Source organism: Helianthus annuus, chromosome 3 (genome assembly GCF_002127325.2).
Source record: "Helianthus annuus cultivar XRQ/B chromosome 3, HanXRQr2.0-SUNRISE, whole genome shotgun sequence".
NCBI lineage: Eukaryota > Viridiplantae > Streptophyta > Magnoliopsida > Asterales > Asteraceae > Helianthus > Helianthus annuus.
Window position 1 is genome coordinate 176139113 of NC_035435.2, and position 19324 is coordinate 176158436.

Below are 19324 nucleotides of genomic sequence, written 5' to 3' on the forward strand. Positions count from 1 at the left end.
AGCTTAATAACAGTCACCTTTTGCCTGTCACTTATAAAAGTGAAGTTGCTGTTAGATTCCAGATCCAAATCTCCACCTAGACACTTAAGAAACCACGTCCAACTGGCAGTTGTCTCAGCCTCCACCACTGCATACGCAACAGGGTAAATCCCATTGTTGCCATCCACTCCTACTGCTGTCAGAATCTGGCCAGGAAAGGGCCCTTTCAAAAAACATCCATCAACCCCTAGTATAGGTCTTCCTGTTAGTTTGAAGCCTGCCTTCATTGCACCTAAACAAACGTAGATCCTCCTGAACTGCCTTGTTAGACTGCTAGGATTGCAATTTGGCTCAACATCAATCTTCACTGTGATGCCAGGATTAGATCTTAGTAGCTCCTCACCATAATCCCTAAGATTCTCATATTGTGCCTTATAATGACCCTGCACTCTTTGTGTGGCCTTCATCCTAGCCCTAAAAACTTGATGAAAAGTAACCTCCACTTGATACTTCCTTTGTAGATCTTCCTGTAAAGCTTTTAGTGGAATCCCAGGGTTGATTTTAACAGTTTGTTGAATCTTCTTAGCTATCCAAGCAACTGTACAAAGTTTAACATCTCTTGTGTTCAAACATTCATGCTCATTGTGGTAGGTTTTAAGTTTTAACAACCCAAGACCCTGCTTTTTTTCACTTTTGAAACATACAATAACCAAGGGCAAGTGGGTGGTGTATTCTTTTTAGGGTTAGAAGTTGAATTTCCTGAATTACCCTTTGATGTTCCCACGTGTGTGGGCCCATGTGCCTCTTTGGCATTTTCAGAATTGTCCTTAAATGCAGGTTGTTGGGAGGTGCCTTCATCATTTACTTCACAACTACTCAGTTTTGGAATCCCACCTATACAAATTACCCAAAGTCTGGTTTTATCATTCCTTGTAATGTGTAGTTGCCTCCTTGTCTCAATCGCATGATTCTTGACAATCAACTTTACATCGTCCTTTTCAGCAAATGACTGGCCAAGATAAAAGGGATCTTCACCTGATGTTTTGCACCTTTTCTTCTTTTTCCTAACACTCCTACAAGCTTTTTGAAGAGGAGTGTCAGCATCTGAATCTGTTACACTATCAAAACCATCTAAATCCACATGGTCATCTGAATCTACATCATCATCTTCTTCACATTCTTCATCAATCTCAAAATCAACAGCAGCCTTATACTCATCCATGTCTACACTATAATCGTCAACTAAGTTATCTTTGTCGACTATGTAGTCTGAATCTTCATCATCATCCTCTTCCTCACCCACATTATCAGCTCTGTCTTCCTGACCAACCTTCTTAGTTCTGTCTTTCCTAGGTGTAGTTTTAATGGCTACTGACTTTACACGTTTCCTAGGGGTAGTATCCACACATTCAGCCTTTTCACTTTCATTTTCACTTTCACTTTAACTTGTAGTCCCTTCATAAGCCCCTACATAACTACTATCACTTTTATCCTCATCATCAGTTTTATCTTCATCATGCTTACCACTGTCCATGTAACTTTCTTGTTCACTCAAGTCAACATATTCAGGTTCTACATCATTTTCTACATCCTGTTTAGGATTTTTCTTAATATGTTGAATATAAAGATCAAGCACCTTGTTTGTTTTAACATATTCAAGCAGTCTAATGAAGTCAGTGTTACTGCCTAAGGGCCTTAAACCTAACATTAAATCTTCTCCTGGAACCCTAAAATGGTATACCACAACATCCTCTTCAGAATAGCCTAACTCTAAAAGCATATCATTCAACATTGTCACAGATAAAAAGTCAGAATCCACCTTGTCAATGTGGTCTACCTGACTCCCACTGTAGTCAAAATCATCCTCGTCAGTGAAATTACCTCCATGATGAAATCTCAGCATGATAAATCCAGGTCGGTTAGCTGTATATTCACAAAAAAAACCTTTTCAGAGATCGATTCAACTGACTTTGCCCTAACAATTTTGAAAGAAAAAACATGAAATACGTACCATATTTTACTTCAGGATCAAACATTGTGCCTTCTCTTCGAACGCACCAGTTCCAATCTTCGTCATCCATTGTTAGGGTTTGAGTAGGAGAAGGGAACCAGGTTGAGGAAGTAAGAAGATGATGGGGTTTGGTTAGGTTTTGATCGAAACAGGGCTTTTAAGGGGGTTTTTATTTTTTTATTTTCTTTAACATAAATTGTTTAATAATAATAAAGAATGACAATTTTGCCCTTGGTTGAAATAAGGAAAAAGACAAATTTCAGTAAAAAAATTGATAAAATTTGACTTTTTTAAAATTTGGACTAAAATGGCAAAAAAATGCAAACCTCAGGGACCCAGATTTAAAAAATTTGGAATTTGGACTAAAGTGGCAAAAGTGATCAAACCTCAGAGACCATTTTGTCTATTAACTCAAGTATTATATTTGACCCGACTCTTTTCTATAAAAAAAAACTTTTGTCGAAACGTAATTCAGGGTAAAAATCAATTACAAAGTGTTTAAAAATCGAGGGGTTGTAAGCATTAATACTGAAATGTAAACGATGAATGAAGAAAAGAGAAAAGACAAAAAGAAAAAAATAAAATAATGATGGTTGCTACTTTACATCCATCTTCTTTTTGTAAGTATACTAGTATTTGCTCCGCCCGCGTTGCGGGGTACCAAGGCGATTTTCTCTCTCTCTCATAACATGTACGTTTGTGTTTTTGTTACTTGCAGATACTACTTATAACACGATCTTAAAAAAATTACATTGAGTCAACCATTATCATATTTTTGCTAAAAAAAGATGGAAAATTATAATTTTTCAGGAAAAATGAGCGTGTGTCAGACCGCCGCCTGACACGAATAAAAATTACACGGAGTCAACCAATTAAAACAAAACACTACAACAGTTAAAAAAAAGTAAAACAATGGCATGACTGTAATTTTACACTGGGGGCAAAATTGTAATTTAACCAGAGAAACAAACAAAAACGATGGAGAAAATGTAACTTTAAGTTGAGGGCAAAATCGTAACTTGGCTGGAAGGAAAAAAAAAACTAATGACAAAACTGTAAATTTAAACGGGGCAAAGTCGTAACTTTCAACCGAGAGCAAAATTGAAATTTTTAACCGAGTGTAAAAGCGTAAATTTATTTTTAAGTGGGGGTAAAAACATAATTTTGAACTGATAACAAAATCGTAATTTTAAAGCGGGATAAAATCGTAAATTTATTGTGCCAATAATTAGCTTTTCTGGATGCCAATGTGGCATCCAATGATTGGGCAGCCGCCCCTATTAGCCAATCAAAGGAAAGAACTATTACCGCCCATGAGGTTTGTTAATATGTAAAATACGATCCAATTAATTGGGTATTCTGCCATTTTATTACTCCATATATAAATAAACAAGTTTTTTTATACATAACCACTTGTATCTTATGCTTTGGGAGTTTTTCAGAAAAAAAAAAAAAAAACTTAATTTTTTACTTTTAACTCAAAGGTTTTTAGCTTTTGTAATTTTAACCCTACATGATTTGTTTTTTTAACTTTAACCCAAGACTAAACTTGATTTTTTACTTTTAACCCAAAGGTTTTTAGCTTTTGCGATTTTATCCTTACATAATTTGTTTTTTAACTTTAACCAAAAACTTTTCATTATTTGCAATTTAACTTTACAACTTTTGTCACTTATACTTTTCATCTTTGGCAAATTTTCGTTTTACGTATAGTTCTAAATTTTTCGACTTAATACAACACAACGTACGAGTGTGATTAAACTTTTTTATGTTTTGTTTCAAATTTTGCAAGTTAACACGGCGCAACGTGCATGTGTGGTTCAACGTTTTTACCTCTATTTTTTTTTATGTTTGACAGGTTTGTCGCAACACGCAGATCCTAGTTCGAGTCAGTGTTGGTGGTCGATGACAATTGTGTGACATTAGTACTATTTGACGCCGTTTTACACCACGCCGCAACGCGGGGTGTGCTTTGGGAGTTTTCTAAAGAAAAAAATGGTTATGCATATGGTTGTCGTGACCTTGGCTTTGGGGGTTTTCCAAAAAAATTGATTTTCTTACTTTTCACCAAAAAGTATTTCATAAATTACTTTTAACCCAAAACTATTTTTTTTTTACTTTTAACCCAAAACTTTTTATCTTTTGCAATCTATCCTCGCAACTTTTTTTACTTTCAACCTTGGTCCTTTATAGTTTTCATTTTCCGCAAATTTTTCGTTTTATGCTTGGTTCTAAATTTTGTGACTTAACACATCGCAACGTGCGTCTTTGGTTTAATGTTTTTACGTTTCGTTCTAAATTTTGCAAGTTAACACGATGCAACGTGCGTGTGTGGGTGAACGTTTTTTCATCGTCTATTTTTTTCCCGTTTGACAGGTTTAACATAACGTGCGGGTCCTAAATGGCGGGTCTTAGTTCTAGTTACTATAAATAAGCAACATTATGATGCTTTATGAGTTGTACACCAAGCATTGGGTGTATTTCAAAAAAAAAAAAAAATGATTTTCCACTTTAAACCTAAAGGTTTTCATTTTTTACAATAAAACCCTTTTGATTTTTTTCACTTTTAACCTAAATCTTTTTATCTTTTTAAATTTAACCTTTACATTTTCTATTTTCAACTTTGTTCCTCCATACTTTTCACCTTTTGCAAGTTTTTCATTTTACATTTTACATTTCGTTACACGTCTATTATTCTACGTTTGACAAGTTCGTTCCAATGCACGGGGTCCTAGATCAACTTAGTTTTTTCTTTCTACGTTTTATGTTTCGGTCTAATTTCTTCGCATTAACACACCGCAACGGACGTGCGTGATTCAACGATTTTACTTCTGTTTTTCGTTCAGTGTTGTTTTTTTTTATTTATTTTATTTTACGAGCTCCTCTGTTGTTGGTTGTGTGGCATTGTGGATACTCGGCATGATTTTACAAACGTATTTAACCTATTAATTTTTTTACTAAAAATAATTTGTTTCGAGTTCACCCCTATACCTCCCTTACTTAAAAAAAAACATATTTTTACATGCATATTTTTATGTATGTGTCGGTATGAATTCGATTTGCTCTACGTTTTGACATAAACTTTTTTCTGGAAACGAGTCAGATCAAATATAATACTTTTTCTTTAAAAAACATCTTTTATGTGCATATTTTATGTACGTTTCGGTATAAATTTGAGTTGGCGTATGTTTCAACGTAAACTTTTTTGTGAAATGAGTGAGGTCAAGTATAATCTGTTTCCATGCTTATTTTATGAATGTTTCATTAATTTTGTTTCAAACCGAGTGAAGTCAAATTGTGGTTTCTTTTTTTCAAAAGTTGTAGTTAATCTCTTTTGATTATACGTGTCAGTTTTTCCATTATACCCGTTACGTTTTCTGTGTATGAGTCGAATCCTATATAATACGTTATGATTGTACGATATAAATTTGATTTACTTTATGTTTTGATCTAATCGCAATGCTTATATATGTTACATTGAGTTTGATCAGATATGTCGAAATACACGTTTTCATATGGTTAACACATCATATAACGTTTAGACTAATCAATTCAATGTTTGCAATGTATCAGCGCCGCAACGCGCGCGGGTGTTATTCCTAGTTTCCATACTATAAATTAACAACATATGTTGGCTTTATTGTGTTGTACCCTATGTTTAGAGGGGTATTTCAAAAAAAAAAAAAGATTTTTCACTTCTAACCCAAAACATCTCATCTTTGCAATTTAACCCATTTGGTTTTTTTTACTTTTAACACAAAGTTTTTTATCTTTTGCAATTTAACCCCAACACTTTTTTACTTTCAACTTTGGCCCCCATATCTTTCGCAAGTTTTTTGTTTTGCGTTCGTTCAAAATTTTGCAAGTTAACATGCCGCAACGTGCGTGTGGGGTTCAAAGTTTTTTCGTCTATTTTTCCAGTTTGACAAGTTCGTCGCAACGCGCGGGTCCTAGATCGACTTAGTTATTTTTCTATGTTTTACGTTTTAGCCTAAATTTTTTCGCATTAACACGCCGCAATGGGTGTGAGTGGTTCAACGATTTTACATCTGCTTTTCATTTGGTTTTATTTTTTCCTTTTCTATTTATTTTGTTTTTACGAGTTTTTCCGGTGTTGGTCGCTGATAGTGGTGTGACATTGGTGCTACTTTGCATGGTTTTACGCCCTCGCCGCAACGCGGGGCCTTAATACTAGTTTGGTGTAACTAGAATTACGACCCGCCGCAATGCGGCGGGGATTCTTTAGTTATAACTAAGCCGATTTAGGATGCGCACGTTACGTTGAACCTGTCAAACGGGAAAAAATAGGCGAAGTAAAAACCAAAGACGCACGCTACGTTGAACACGTTACGTTGCGTCGTGTTAACTCGCAAAATTTAGAACGAAACGTAAAAACGCTAAACCAAAGACGCACGTTGCGATGTGTTAATTTAGAACGAAGCATAAAGCGAAAAATTTGCGGAAAATGAAAACTATAAAGGACCAAAGTTGAAAGCAAAAAAGTTGTGAGGATGGATTGCAAAAGATAAAATGTTTTGTGTTAAAAGTAAAAAAAACAAATAGTTTTGAGTTAAAAGTAATTCATGAAATACTTTTGGGTGAAAAATAAAAAATCATTTTTTTTTGAAAAACCCTCAAAGGCCAAAGCCAAGGTTACAACAACCATACGCATAACCATTTTTTCTTTGAAAAACCCCCAAAGCCAAGATTACAACACATAAGTAAAAAAAATCAAAATGGTTAAATCGCAAAAACTTTTGAATTAGAAGTAAAAAATCAAATTAGTCAAAGGGGTTAAATTACCAAAGATTAAAACATTAAACTTAAATTGTCAAAGATTAAAACTTTAGGGTTAAAAAGGAAACAAAGACTAAAAAATTTAAATATAAATTGTCAAAGAATAAAACTTTAGGGTAAATTGTCAAAGATTAAAACTTTAGGGTTAAAAAAGAAACAAAGATTAGAAGTTTAAACTTAAATTGTTAAACATTAAAACTTTAGGGTTAAAAAAGAAAAATTCCTTTTTTTTGAAACACTCCCAAAAAAACATTACAACTCATATATGTGTAATTAAGTTGCTTCTTTATAGTGGTTAATTTAAAACCTTAATGGATTTAGTTGGGCCAAAGTCTTGAATTTATTCAATTATCAGCCTACCATGAATTGGTAATCTCAATTTGATTCACCACAATATTAGATCTAAACTGATTTTATTACCTAGTAACATTATTTTTGCATCCAAATTTAAATCATCACAATATTAGACCTAAATCAACTCAAGATTTGATTCATCATAATATTGAGTCTAAAGTAATTTAACTTTAGTCTATTATTTAAAAAAAAGTATACATAAAAATATATAAAAGAAAGTAAAAGTTTTGGGCCACAAAAGGTGAGTCCAGGACAATAGTGAATAGCCCCATTTGCCCTCCCATGGCAGGCCCTGGTCGTGGGATTCACCGTTTTAAACTATGAGTTTGTGATATATGTTTTAGAATTAATAAGGTTTAAATAGAGTTTAGACTAATTTGTATGCAACATTAATTTGTGATATTGTGCTTGTATCTATCGTTTGTTTGTTTTTCAAAAGTGAATCCATATTTAAATCTTTTAACTCGAACTAGTGGGATTACAATTGCTTTGCAACGGGCTTTTGGTTGGTAATTGGTATGGGTTTGGTTCGATGGCATTCCGAAAGAGATATGTCCAAGAGAACATCAACACTATGAAAAACATAAAAACGAATATGGGCGCCGGTACTGATGTTGTTAAGTGATTTGGTCAAAGAAAAGAAGGTTTTATAATTAATAGGAAAATAATTGTTTGAAATTTGAACTTTTAATAGATAGAAAAGGTAGGATATGATAAAATGAGGGAGGTTGCATGTAAAGGTGACACAATTGAGATAAAGAATCTCTAACCTTTAAGCAACCTTTCACCCAAGGCAAGCAATTCTAAAAACTCATATATATGCTTGCTTATAAATTCATTCTTTACTTGTGCATCTCATCTTCAACATAATATTATATACATATCGATTGATATATTGATCCATCACCTACCTTAATTCATTCCTCAAACACATGGCGGTGGCAGTCACACATGCTGATCTCGCTCCAAAGCATAGAGGTGCCGATATTGGAAGCAAAACGGGTGTGGCATTGACGGTCTTGTCCATACTCCTAGGCTTGCTTTGCTTTGTTCTTTGTCTTATTGCTGAGGCAACACGCTCACAGGTACGTACGTACGTAGTAGGTGCTAGCTGGATCAAAATTTTATATTATATACAAACAAATATTAACAACATAGGAAATTTGATTAAACATAATAATTTACATACAGATAGTACGGGGGGAGGCGAGTGATGGTGAATGTAGATACAGTGGCAACGGGAAGATGCCATTACTCTGCGCTGCGGGTGCATTTTTGTCCCTCGCGATTGCCATGGTGGTGCAACACACTCACTTGTTGTTGGCAGTTAGTAAATCGGACCCAGACCCGAGTCAACTGTCCAATCACAATCTCAACACTCTCACCTGGCAGGCTGCATTTTTCTTTATTACAACTTGGTATGGTGTATGTCTCCCTCCTTAATATATATAACTTCAACAACATCCTAGCTCCTCTTACAAATTAACAAACTATGTGTTATGTTCTTTCAGGATATGTTTTTCGGTTGGAGAAGTTTTGTTGTTAATTGGACTAAGTGTGGAGTCGGGTCACTTGAAAGGGTGGTTAAAACCCAGGTCTAGCTGCTTCATTGCTCGAGAGGGCTTATTCTCTTCCGCTGGTGTATTAGGAATTACAACCGTCTTTCTTGCCACTGGTTTGTCTATCACGGCTCTAAGAGCCCAATGGCTGCTGTTACAAGAAGAAGAAAATTATTCATCCCCAGTCCCACCAAGAGAAGACCGAATCATGACCATCCATGGTGAAGCTCCCATTGTTAGAAGACATGATGATCTATACCATGAGCCCGGACTGATCGAATATCTTAGGGCTTTTGATAAAATTATTTAACCTTTTTTTTCTTCTTCTTCTTCATATATTGAGTGTGAAAATACATATGCGTTTTGCTCCTAAGATCAATGATTGTACATTTTGAGCCTCACCTAACTTACTGTAATTGTAAATAAAAACAAGAGTAAACTTTTATCATTTTCTTCCCTGTTGTTTAATCTAAAAATCAGGTTTCATTCAAAAGGAAACCTTTGACATTTCAAATTTGATTTTTTTTTCTTTTAGTTATTGCCAAATTACCATTGCTAATAATAATATATACTAAAGCTAATTAAACAACTATATAAAGACCATGCGTCGGTTTGATATAGTGTCACGCCATGTAGACAATGGGCTTTAACTAACCTATTATTTAGCTATTACATTGTGGTTTAACTAAAAATTATAAAAAAAGTGTGATTGATTGGTTTGTGGAGAACCCAACTTCATTTGTTCCTTGAGGGTGTTAATGGCTTGGCACCCAACTTTAACTTGCTCGTATTGGTGTTTGGGCGTTGAATCTATTGATGTGGCATGATAACGCCTTAGGCTTTGGACTACAACATGTGGTAGGAGTGTTCATAATTTGATTCGGATTCAAAAAATTCGACTGGTTTTGAACTAAATCGAATTTATTGAAATTCGAGTTTCAAATATGAATCAAATCAAATCCAGATCGAATATGAACCATGTAAAAACATAAATATTAAAAAAAAAATCAAAAATTCGTTATTCGATTCGTTGAGCACCCCTAATTCGTTATTCTATACAAAGCTATGCTCATGTATTTGGAAGGAAATTAAGGGAATTGTCTTCTGCAAGAGGTAGACTTAATTTCTGAGAGATTAATTAAAGGTTGGTTTCACTCTTGTTTTCACTATTTTTCTTTTTCTTATCTGGATGATTTATTTAAACATAATAATAATAAATAAATTTGCGGAATAGAAGGGAAGAAGATATTAGAATGAAATAAGGGTGGACGGGGTGTACGCGGTAAGTGGTTGCGGTGATGTTAGTCCCCGATCGGGAACACCGCCGCCATCAGTGCGGTGACCCGAATCGGTGGGTGAAATAGGTGGGGAGCTGCCGAAGAGAGGGGGAGGAGAGAGGGAGAGGGGACCAATCAAAAGTTTCTTTTTTTTTTAAAAAAAAAAAAAAACCAATTCACCTAAGAGGGGAGTGCCGCCATCAATTTAGGGTGTTAGGGGAGTTTAAGAGGGGAGTTGACGTGGCACACGAGGATTGGTTGGGCGTAAGAGAGGGGACTCACCTCTTAGGTGAGCAACCCTTAGAGCATCTCCAATAAGGCACTATTTAGGTGTTTTTAGGGAGAGAGAAAGTGATGTGGAGGAGAGAGGGTGTGAGGTGGAGGAGAGAGGATGTGAAGATGTTTGTGAGGAAAAATGAGAAAAAATGGATGAGTGTAAGTTATGTGAGTGTAGTGAGGAGAGAGGAGAGAGAAGAGAGGAGAGAGAGAAAAAATGTGTTTGTGAGAGGGACAAGTGAGAGAAAGAATATGATTGGTTGGGCATGTGCCAACTAAGCACCCTAAAGAATGAGAAAAAATGCCCTTTATTGGAGATGCTCTTACACCCTAAAGATATTTCGTTTTTGACTTTTCCGGGCCACCCCTTGAAAACAACAAATACATCCTCAATTATTAAAAGAAGATGGCCTACAGTAAGTACACCCCCCAATCCCATCTTTTCAGTTTAAAAAAAGAAGATGGCCGTTCTGCTGTTGTTACAACCCCCATCTTTTCAGTTTAAGTTCCTCCCGTCGTCAGTTACTCCCAAATATACAAGCAGAAGCAGGCTTAAGGTTTCCTCCAGGATCAAGGATTTGGAGCCATGTGTTTCGTCCATCAAACAAGTTGAAGAAGAGGAGGAGAAGCAAAATTATTATGTCAACACCGGATATGCAATTCGGACCCTTCGAGAGGACCTCCCGGACCTCTTCCATAGGGACCTCACTTTTCGTATTTACAGGTAACTGGATCAACCTCCCGCTTCATCCTTTCTCATATATACATGCGATTTGTATCATCAATCCCTTACTATTGCCTAGCTCAGGATTGGGATTTGGTTTTGTATTTCTCAGTTTTATACATATACATACACATTAATATTTTAATTAGACCATTATACAGGCCGCCGAAATCTACATGTTTTGGTTGGAAACTGGTCGGAATTTACAAGTTTTGGCCGGACTCGCCGATTTTTGGCTGGCGATTAGGTCCGACTACACTCAGTGGTCAACTAGTAATTAATCGCCGACTAGTCCCAATTTTTACAGCACTTAGTATGGGTATAAAATACTATTTCGGTATCAATTGTGTTCAAGGCTAACAGCAAAAACCTTTTTTTTTTAAAAAAAAATAAAAATTGACAGGGATGATATTGTCTTCAAAGACCCACTTAACAGTTTCTTTGGAATTGAGAATTATAAATCAATCTTTTGGGCTTTAAGATTCACTGGAAGAATCTTCTTCAAGGCCTTGTGGGTTGACATCATAAGTGTGTGGCAACCTGTTGAAACCACAATAATGATCCGCTGGACAGTTCATGGGATTCCTCGCCTTCCGTTGGAGAGGCGCACTCGCTTTGATGCTACATCAGAGTACAAGCTAGATAAGAGGGGCAAGATATATGAACACTGTGTCCATAACATAGTCTTGAATGCTCCACCAAGATTTCAGGTTTTATCGGTAATCCAATCTTTTGGGTGCCCAAAGGCCACATACTTTTCTGAACCAGAGATGGATTGACACACATAAGAATTGAAGGGAAATTTTGGTATTGTATAGTATGCCACTGCTTGCTTCTGTTTGTTTACTTACTGTTGGTTGTATATGACAAGTCCGTGTCTTGTATGTAACGTTTTTTGTTGGAATCAAGAGTGAGTGACTGACTGACTATATTGGGCTGGGTAATTTCTTGTGTAGACAGTGAAAAGTATTTATTTTTGGGAACATTACAAAAATGTCAGTTGACCAACTGTGTTTTCAAATTTGTCACGCTCCTGCGTCCGTGGACGGACCTCAGAGCATGGGATGAGTCGGCGTATCATGTTGAAGAGTCCATGTATCAACCAGCAGACACGTGTCCGACAAGTTGAAGCGTCGGTGGACGCATAGTAAGGACACATCGGCACCTTTATTGCCACTAACTATATAGTTTAAGGTAATTAGGAACACACACTTTAACTCTATCTTTGCGGGACCTCGTCATTGGATCAAATACAAAACCTGAAGTTCGTATTCGGCTCCCTCGATTTGGGAGGTTTTTCAACATCAATGGTTCCTGTTTTTTCAAGCTACGATGGTTCTTGTTATTTCCGGCACCATTTGAACTCGAACCAACCTCTGGAGGGATGGAGGGCATGATCTACAATGGTTCTTGTTTTTACGCAGGTGGGCAATGCCATGGGCAAAGTGACTTTTCGCTTGGGCAGCATTCACCCTCGAGGTGTACATTACGCTAACTAGATAACGCCAAACTAAACATTATGTGTGACATACTTCACGCTCCCCATTGTGTGCACAATGTCTCACGTTGGGTGCATGCGACCAGAGTAAGAAGTGCCACATTGTATGTCATCTACAAAGGTGTTAAGGGTGCACAAATTACTTCGTAAAAACCCTAGTCGCACAAAGTGGTGGTTGTTTTTAAAGTTTAAGCTTGTTTAACGTCAAGATCCTAACTTTATCGTTGGAAGTACATCAATATCGATCCATATCTTCATATCCAACATTAATCATCAAAAGCATGTAACTTTTTATGTGAAACTAACCTTGTTTATGGAGATTCCTTCGACTAGAACTTGAACTGGTCAAAAAGCTCTTTTTTAACAATTTCTTGTTCCTTAAACTCAATCAATATTGGGATAAAATTGTTCCCCGGTCATCTTCCTTCGATTCCCACTCAGATAACCAATTTAGCTTTCATGCAATTTCCCATGTTGGGCTTTTATTCAAAACTCATATTAGGCCGCCCGGGGCGGTGCCGTTATTTTTATAACGGAAATTTTATCACGCGTGGAAAACCCATAGTTCCCACCCCGCCTGCTTGCTGTAACGCGTGATAGTTTAACGAAATCACATTTTCGTGATTTTTTCAACGCGTTATGGTTTTTTTTTGTGAGTGTAATTGTTGGTTGGGGGGAAATTGTTGGGTGTGGTGATGAGTGATGACCACCCCCACTAAAAAAGGTTGTGAGTGATGGAAAAATGGTTGCTGACATGGCGGAACTTGATTGGTGCTTGTGGGTGATAGAATTCTATCACTAGCCCAGTTCGTTTATTGACTCTTAAAAAATTAGGGTGTTACATGTTGCCGAGGGTTTTGTCACTGATATCTCCAGATAATTACCAATGGTTATAACTGTCAACTGACACAATCTTTCATGAAGCAATGCGCCATTTCAACAATGATTCCCCGACAATGAAAAAAATTGGTCTAATTTTCGTATATTTTTTTCATAGCAGTACTTGCATATTTGTTATTATTTTATGTTTTGAGTATTCCGAATGAAGTTTGGAGTGTGCTATCAAAATATTTGATTATTACAGTGGTTTTTATACGCTCCTGCTCTAAAAAATATAAGATGGTTTTCTAAGACTTAGGATAATGACACACCCTTGATGAATTTTTTGACATCCTGACAAGTATACAAGTCGTATAGGAATATATGACTCCTGTGCTAGTAACTTTAGATAATATACGAGTCGTATACGGCCTACACGACTTATATCCTTTTTATATGAACTATACGACTCGTATACAATATACGACACTACAAGAACATGGCACCTTTAGCGGCGACGGGTGTACACCTACATACATACATTCATTCATACACTTATTTACATCCTAAACTAAAAATTATACAATTTCTAAACTAAAAACAATACAATTTACATCCTAAACTAAAAATTATACAATTTCTAAACATATTTACATCCTAAACTAAAAATTATACATACTAACATACACATCTTAGAATTATACATACTAACATAAGTCGTCAAAATTATACATACTAACATACACATTTTCACCAACATATTTACATCCTAAACCAAAAATTATAGAATTTCTAATCTTTTAAAAAAATACATATAAAACTAACCGTTTTTTTCAAGTTTCAAGTAGACTAAGACCGTTGAGACGAGGTGGTGCCGGAGAAGTTTCGGTTGTGACCGGAGAAGAGATGGTGGTGATCCGAATATTCTTCCATAAACACAAATATACACAAAAACGAGCAAAGATTAAAGCCTATAACATGTAAATAACAAAATAGAGAAGAGATTTAAGAAAAACAAAGTTAAACTCACCGATTTGGGCAAAAAACGCGGTGTAGCGGCGGTGGTTCGCAGAGTTTTGGGGGGAAAATGAAGGAGGAGGGAAGGAAATGGTGCTGTCTGTGTTTTTACGGACAGATCAATACCGGCGACACCGTTGTCGCCGCTACTAACTGATATGTCGCCGCTACTAATCTAACTAGGGTTAAAGAGGATAAGATTTATGTGGCTAGGGATTAAAGTGGGACACAAACCTTTAGCGGAGACACTGTGTCGCCGCTATTAATGATCTTCTGTCGCCGGTATTGCTTCTGGAATCCCCAACCGTTAGATCAGAATATTGATCAACGGCTGGGGAATAGGTTTGACGGGATCGACCAATAGCGGCGACAGCTGGCCTGTCGCCGCTAAAGGTGTCGCCGCTAACTGTGGGACGTTCTTGTAGTGCGAGTCGGTTAACATGTTTATATACGACTTATTAATTTGTATATGAGTCGTATAGTGGATTTCAAGCGTACCAATTGGATGTGCGTTTAACAAATCTCTTTTTTAAGTAGTTTTGAAAACGATATTTAGAGGTGTTTGGGGTTGAGTTTTGAAAATAGATTATGCGTTTTGAATAATCAGAATCAGATAATTAGCTGTAACAAAACGTGTTGCAGAAAGATAGTGTTTGGATTTGATTATGTTGTTTGATATCACAACAATCAGATAATCAACATTGTTTGGATTTGATTATGTTGTTTGATATCACAATAATCAGATAATCAACTATTTGAGTGTTTGGCAAGTATATATATTTCAAAAAAAAATAAATAAGTGAAAACGTAAAAAATCAGTTTTTGGATTATCACGTTTTCCTGCAGCAAGGGGTGACCTACTTATGGATTATCACGTTTTGAACTCTACAAAACGTAAAAAATCACTTTTTATTAATTTTTTACCAAACACTCAAAATAGATTTTTTACGATTTCAAAACACAATAATCAAATAATCAGGTTGAAAACGCAATCCCAAACACCCCCTTATAATAGTTTAATGAAGAAAGTGGACGTGTTAACCGGAAAGGGCTGACTTTGACTGTATGAACACGTCCACCATTAGAAAAAGAAATTTAAACCATGTAAAAGTACAAGAATATTATACAATATCATAACTCATATTAAAATATGTATTTATCAGAAGACTTTGACTTTTAAAATTATATGGGAAAAGAAATTATAATAATAATAATAATAATAAAAGAAAGCAAGTGACTCTCTATTGACCAAGTATAACAACACATGTCAAAGGAGCACGCCTGACTAGCTTCTTATTACAAGTAACTACCCTTTATTTTTGTGCTTGTGTATTATTAGTACATAACTAGTGGAATTCTCCCGGTATTACGACGGGACTTCGTTTGGTATCAGTTTGGTCTTATTTGAGCGTAGATTATATTATTAGAACAACGTTGTAATGGTATATTCAGAGTTTTATAGTGTGTTATATGATATTATTTGAATGAAGAAAATGGTAAACAATGTTATCTTATACAAATAAGAAAAAAGAAAAAAAAACAATTATATTTGAGCCGTTCGATTTTGAACAAAACTTTTATCGACGCATAGATAAAAATAAGCACGGCGCAACAGTATATTCGCAATATTATATTTGTGTTTGTGATTTACAAGACTATTGGTTTTGTCGCTTATCAAACTTTGTAAGATTGCACACCTCAAATGTTAAAAAAAATGAAGAAATTAGTGCAGTTATTTAGAAAAACAAAAATAAAAACTCTGTAGACAAATTTTAAATTATAAGCATAGCAGTGAATTTATAGAGCAATGTAATTGTTGAATGATAGGAAAAACGTATATATTTTGGGATTAATATAAGTAGAAGGTGTAAATAGAATAAAGTGATAGTAGAAGGGGTTAAATGAAATATGATTGAGGTAGACGGAGAAAGAAGACTGACTGACTATGTATAACATGGCTGCTTGCTTGCGTTGCCTCCCACCACGAAATTTCTCAAAAACTGAGGCTTGAAATTTCTCATCTCATTCACTTCAATTCATCATCGCCATTTGGTACATAATTCACTTCTCATCTTTGTAATCTGTCTATCTATCTATCTATCTAAGAAAATGAAGTTCAAGCAGCAAAGATACGTGAGGTTAGTGTACCAGCTTGCTAGCTAGACATATATACACATACAGATGATAACAACTACTGTATATATTAATCAATGGGTGGTTGTTTCTTTCTTTCTTTCTTTCAGGTTTAAGGATACAACAAGCGATTATGATCAGCCAATCCCGACACCCAAAATGAAGCCGTCTTTCATCCGAAGAGGATTGGCCAATGATAAAACGCTGCTACTTCCAAAGACGAAGAAGAAGAAGATCATACTACACCCACAGGGCCCCTTTCTTCAGACCTGGAACAAAATATTTGTCGTGATTACCATCATCGCTGTATCTTTAGATCCGCTCTTCTTCTACATTCCTGTGTTTGATAGGAATGAAAAGTGTCTGGGCATGGACAACAAGATGAAGATCATTTCTTGTGTTCTCCGTACTCTAGTAGACCTCTTTTATGCTCTCCATATAATCTTTGAGTTCCGCACTGGATTTATTGCTCCTTTTTCAAGAGTGTTTGGGCGCGGTCTCTTAATTGAGGACTCTTTTGCTATAGCCAAAAGATACTTGTGCTCCTACTTCATCATAGACATATTCTCAATTCTTCCCCTTCCACAGGTCACCATTCTCTTCATCATACCAAACAGTCAGGGACCAATTTCTTTAGTTACAAAGGATTTGCTCAAGTTTGTGATATTTTGCCAATACATCCCACGATTTGTTCGGATGATTCCACTGTATAGACAAGTGACAAGGACTTCTGGCATATTTACTGAAACCCCATGGGCCGGAGCTGTCTTGAATCTTTTTGTCTATATGCTAGGCAGTCATGTAAGCAATATGAATCTCTCTTTTTTGTTTGTTTGTTGACAATATTTATTAATATTTATTATTATTATCGTTTCAGGTGATTGGATCCTTCTGGTACTTGTTCTCTATAGATAGGGCTGATGACTGCTTTCGTGCTGCATGCAATGATCATATGAATTGTGACGCCAGGTATCTATACTGTGGAGAAAATCGTAAGGGGGACTACTCCTTTCTTAATACAACTTGCGCACCTCTTAAACCAGATCAAATTAAGAATTCCACGGATTTTGACTTTGGCATATTCCTTGACGCTTTCGAGTCTCACGTGGTAGAAACCAAAGATTTCCCCCAGAAATTCTTGTACTGCTTCTGGTGGGGTTTGAGAAGTTTAAGGTTGGTTTGTTTGTGCATACTATGTATGGTACCATTATTTTTATTATTTTTTTTTATTAATTGTTCAATCAATCAGCTCGCTTGGTCAAAACCTCAAGACAAGTACCTACGTATGGGAGACTCTGTTTGCGCTCTCCATCTCCATTCTGGGACTGGTGTTATTCTCGTTTCTCCTCGGAAACATGCAGGTGGGAAATTAATGCATATACTACATACATACATACGTATTGTGTTGTTGTTATGCAAGTAGTATTTGATTTGGATTGGATTGGTGCAACGTACAGAAATATCTTCAATCAATGACAGTAAGAGTAGAAGAAATGAGAGTTAAAAGGAGGGACGCAGAGCTATGGATGTCCCACAGGATGCTCCCTGAAGATCTCAAGGAGCGTGTGAGGCGTTATGAACAGTACAGATGGCAAGAAAACAGGGGAGTCGATGAAGAATCTCTCATTTACAACCTGCCCAAGGACTTGAGAAGGGACATAAAGCGTCATCTTTGCTTGTCTTTACTTACGAGAGTCAGTAACAGTACACACAACCTAGTATTTTCTTTTTATTCTTTTTGGGGGTGTGTGTCTAATGAGTGATGCAATGCAGGTGCCGATGTTTGAAACAATGGATGAACGATTGTTGGATGCTATGAGTGAGTGCCTGAAGCCAGTTCTTTACACAGAGAATAGCTACATAGTGCGAGAGGGAGATCCGGTAGATGAGATGCTGTTTATAATGCGCGGAGACTTGCTAACTGTGACTACAAATGGTGGAAGAAGTGGCTTCTTTAACTCTAGTAACCTCAAGGCAGGTGACTTTTGTGGAGATGAGCTACTCACATGGGCTTTGGATCCAAACCTGTCTTCGACTCTCCCCCTCTCAACGACAACTGTTAGAGTGATTACGGATGTTGAAGCGTTTTCTCTTAAAGCTAATGACCTCAAGATTGTAGCCTCCCAGTTCAGGAGACTACACAGCAAGCGCTTCCAGCATACGTTTCGGTAATCTCTCATTCTTTCTTTCTTTCTTTACTTAACTTATCATATATATTTATATACAATCTAAGAGAATGTTAAACTTGTCAGGTACTACTCGCAACATTGGAGGACATGGGGAGCTTGTTTTATACAGGCTGCTTGGCGTAGACATTGTAGAAGGAAGCAAGAGAAAGCGTTGTGGGAGGCAGAAGTGCAGGATGCATTAGCAAACACTGCCGCCGGTACCTCCCCAAGTCTTGGTGCAGCCATCTATGCCTCCAGGTTTGCTGCCAATATATTACACAACTTGAGGAGGACCAATCATTCACTTACTCCTAAATTATCGCCACTGCCACTCAAGCCAGTCGATCCCGATTTTAGCAGATAGTCTTTTTGAGTCTGTACATTCAGCAAGGTGCTTTTATATGTTCTTCCTATTTAATTCATATTATTTTGGGTCTGTCTATATAGAAGGACAATTATACGATATTTCCTTCATTGTTTCCCAGGATAGTATATGATTTGAGTATGCACATGATTTGTGCATTAAAGAACAGGGACACACGAAAGCACAAAATCCACACACAAGCACACAATTTTTATCAACTATTAAATGGCGGTACAAGAGGGACATTTTATACCCTTTTCTTTGGCGGTTATCACCAACCGACACAACTCCTAATTTAGCGCCAAACTACTGGTTTGACTTTTCTTAAATTGCATAATAATAATAATA

General features: G+C 36.3%; 3 protein-coding genes across 4 annotated transcripts; all 3 read left to right on the plus strand.

The window, feature by feature from the left end:
* Positions 1-8004: 8004 nt before the first annotated feature.
* LOC110931058 (protein MODIFYING WALL LIGNIN-1) lies at positions 8005-9055 on the plus strand. 2 transcript variants are annotated; one of them, XM_035987819.1, is made up of 3 exons: positions 8005-8226; positions 8333-8566; positions 8653-9055. In XM_035987819.1, exons 1-3 carry the CDS (start codon positions 8074-8076, stop codon positions 8740-8742), a joined length of 477 nt encoding a protein of 158 aa, XP_035843712.1. In that variant the 5' UTR covers positions 8005-8073; the 3' UTR covers positions 8743-9055. The 2 variants fall into 2 exon arrangements, with proteins under 2 accessions (XP_035843712.1, XP_022030142.1); XM_022174450.2 differs by having other exon boundaries at positions 8010-8226; positions 8333-8559.
* Positions 9056-10658: 1603 nt separating this feature from the next.
* Positions 10659-11906, plus strand: LOC110931057. Its single transcript, XM_022174449.2, has 2 exons — positions 10659-10977; positions 11381-11906. The coding sequence occupies exons 1-2, from the start codon at positions 10715-10717 to the stop codon at positions 11754-11756; spliced, it is 639 nt and encodes a 212-aa protein (XP_022030141.1). The 5' UTR covers positions 10659-10714; the 3' UTR covers positions 11757-11906.
* A 4379-nt stretch (positions 11907-16285) lies between these two features.
* On the plus strand, positions 16286-19079 carry LOC110931052 (cyclic nucleotide-gated ion channel 1). Its single transcript, XM_022174446.2, has 7 exons — positions 16286-16449; positions 16555-17245; positions 17322-17617; positions 17694-17805; positions 17902-18138; positions 18218-18612; positions 18697-19079. The coding sequence occupies exons 1-7, from the start codon at positions 16421-16423 to the stop codon at positions 18974-18976; spliced, it is 2040 nt and encodes a 679-aa protein (XP_022030138.1). The 5' UTR covers positions 16286-16420; the 3' UTR covers positions 18977-19079.
* The last annotated feature ends 245 nt before the right edge of the window (positions 19080-19324 follow it).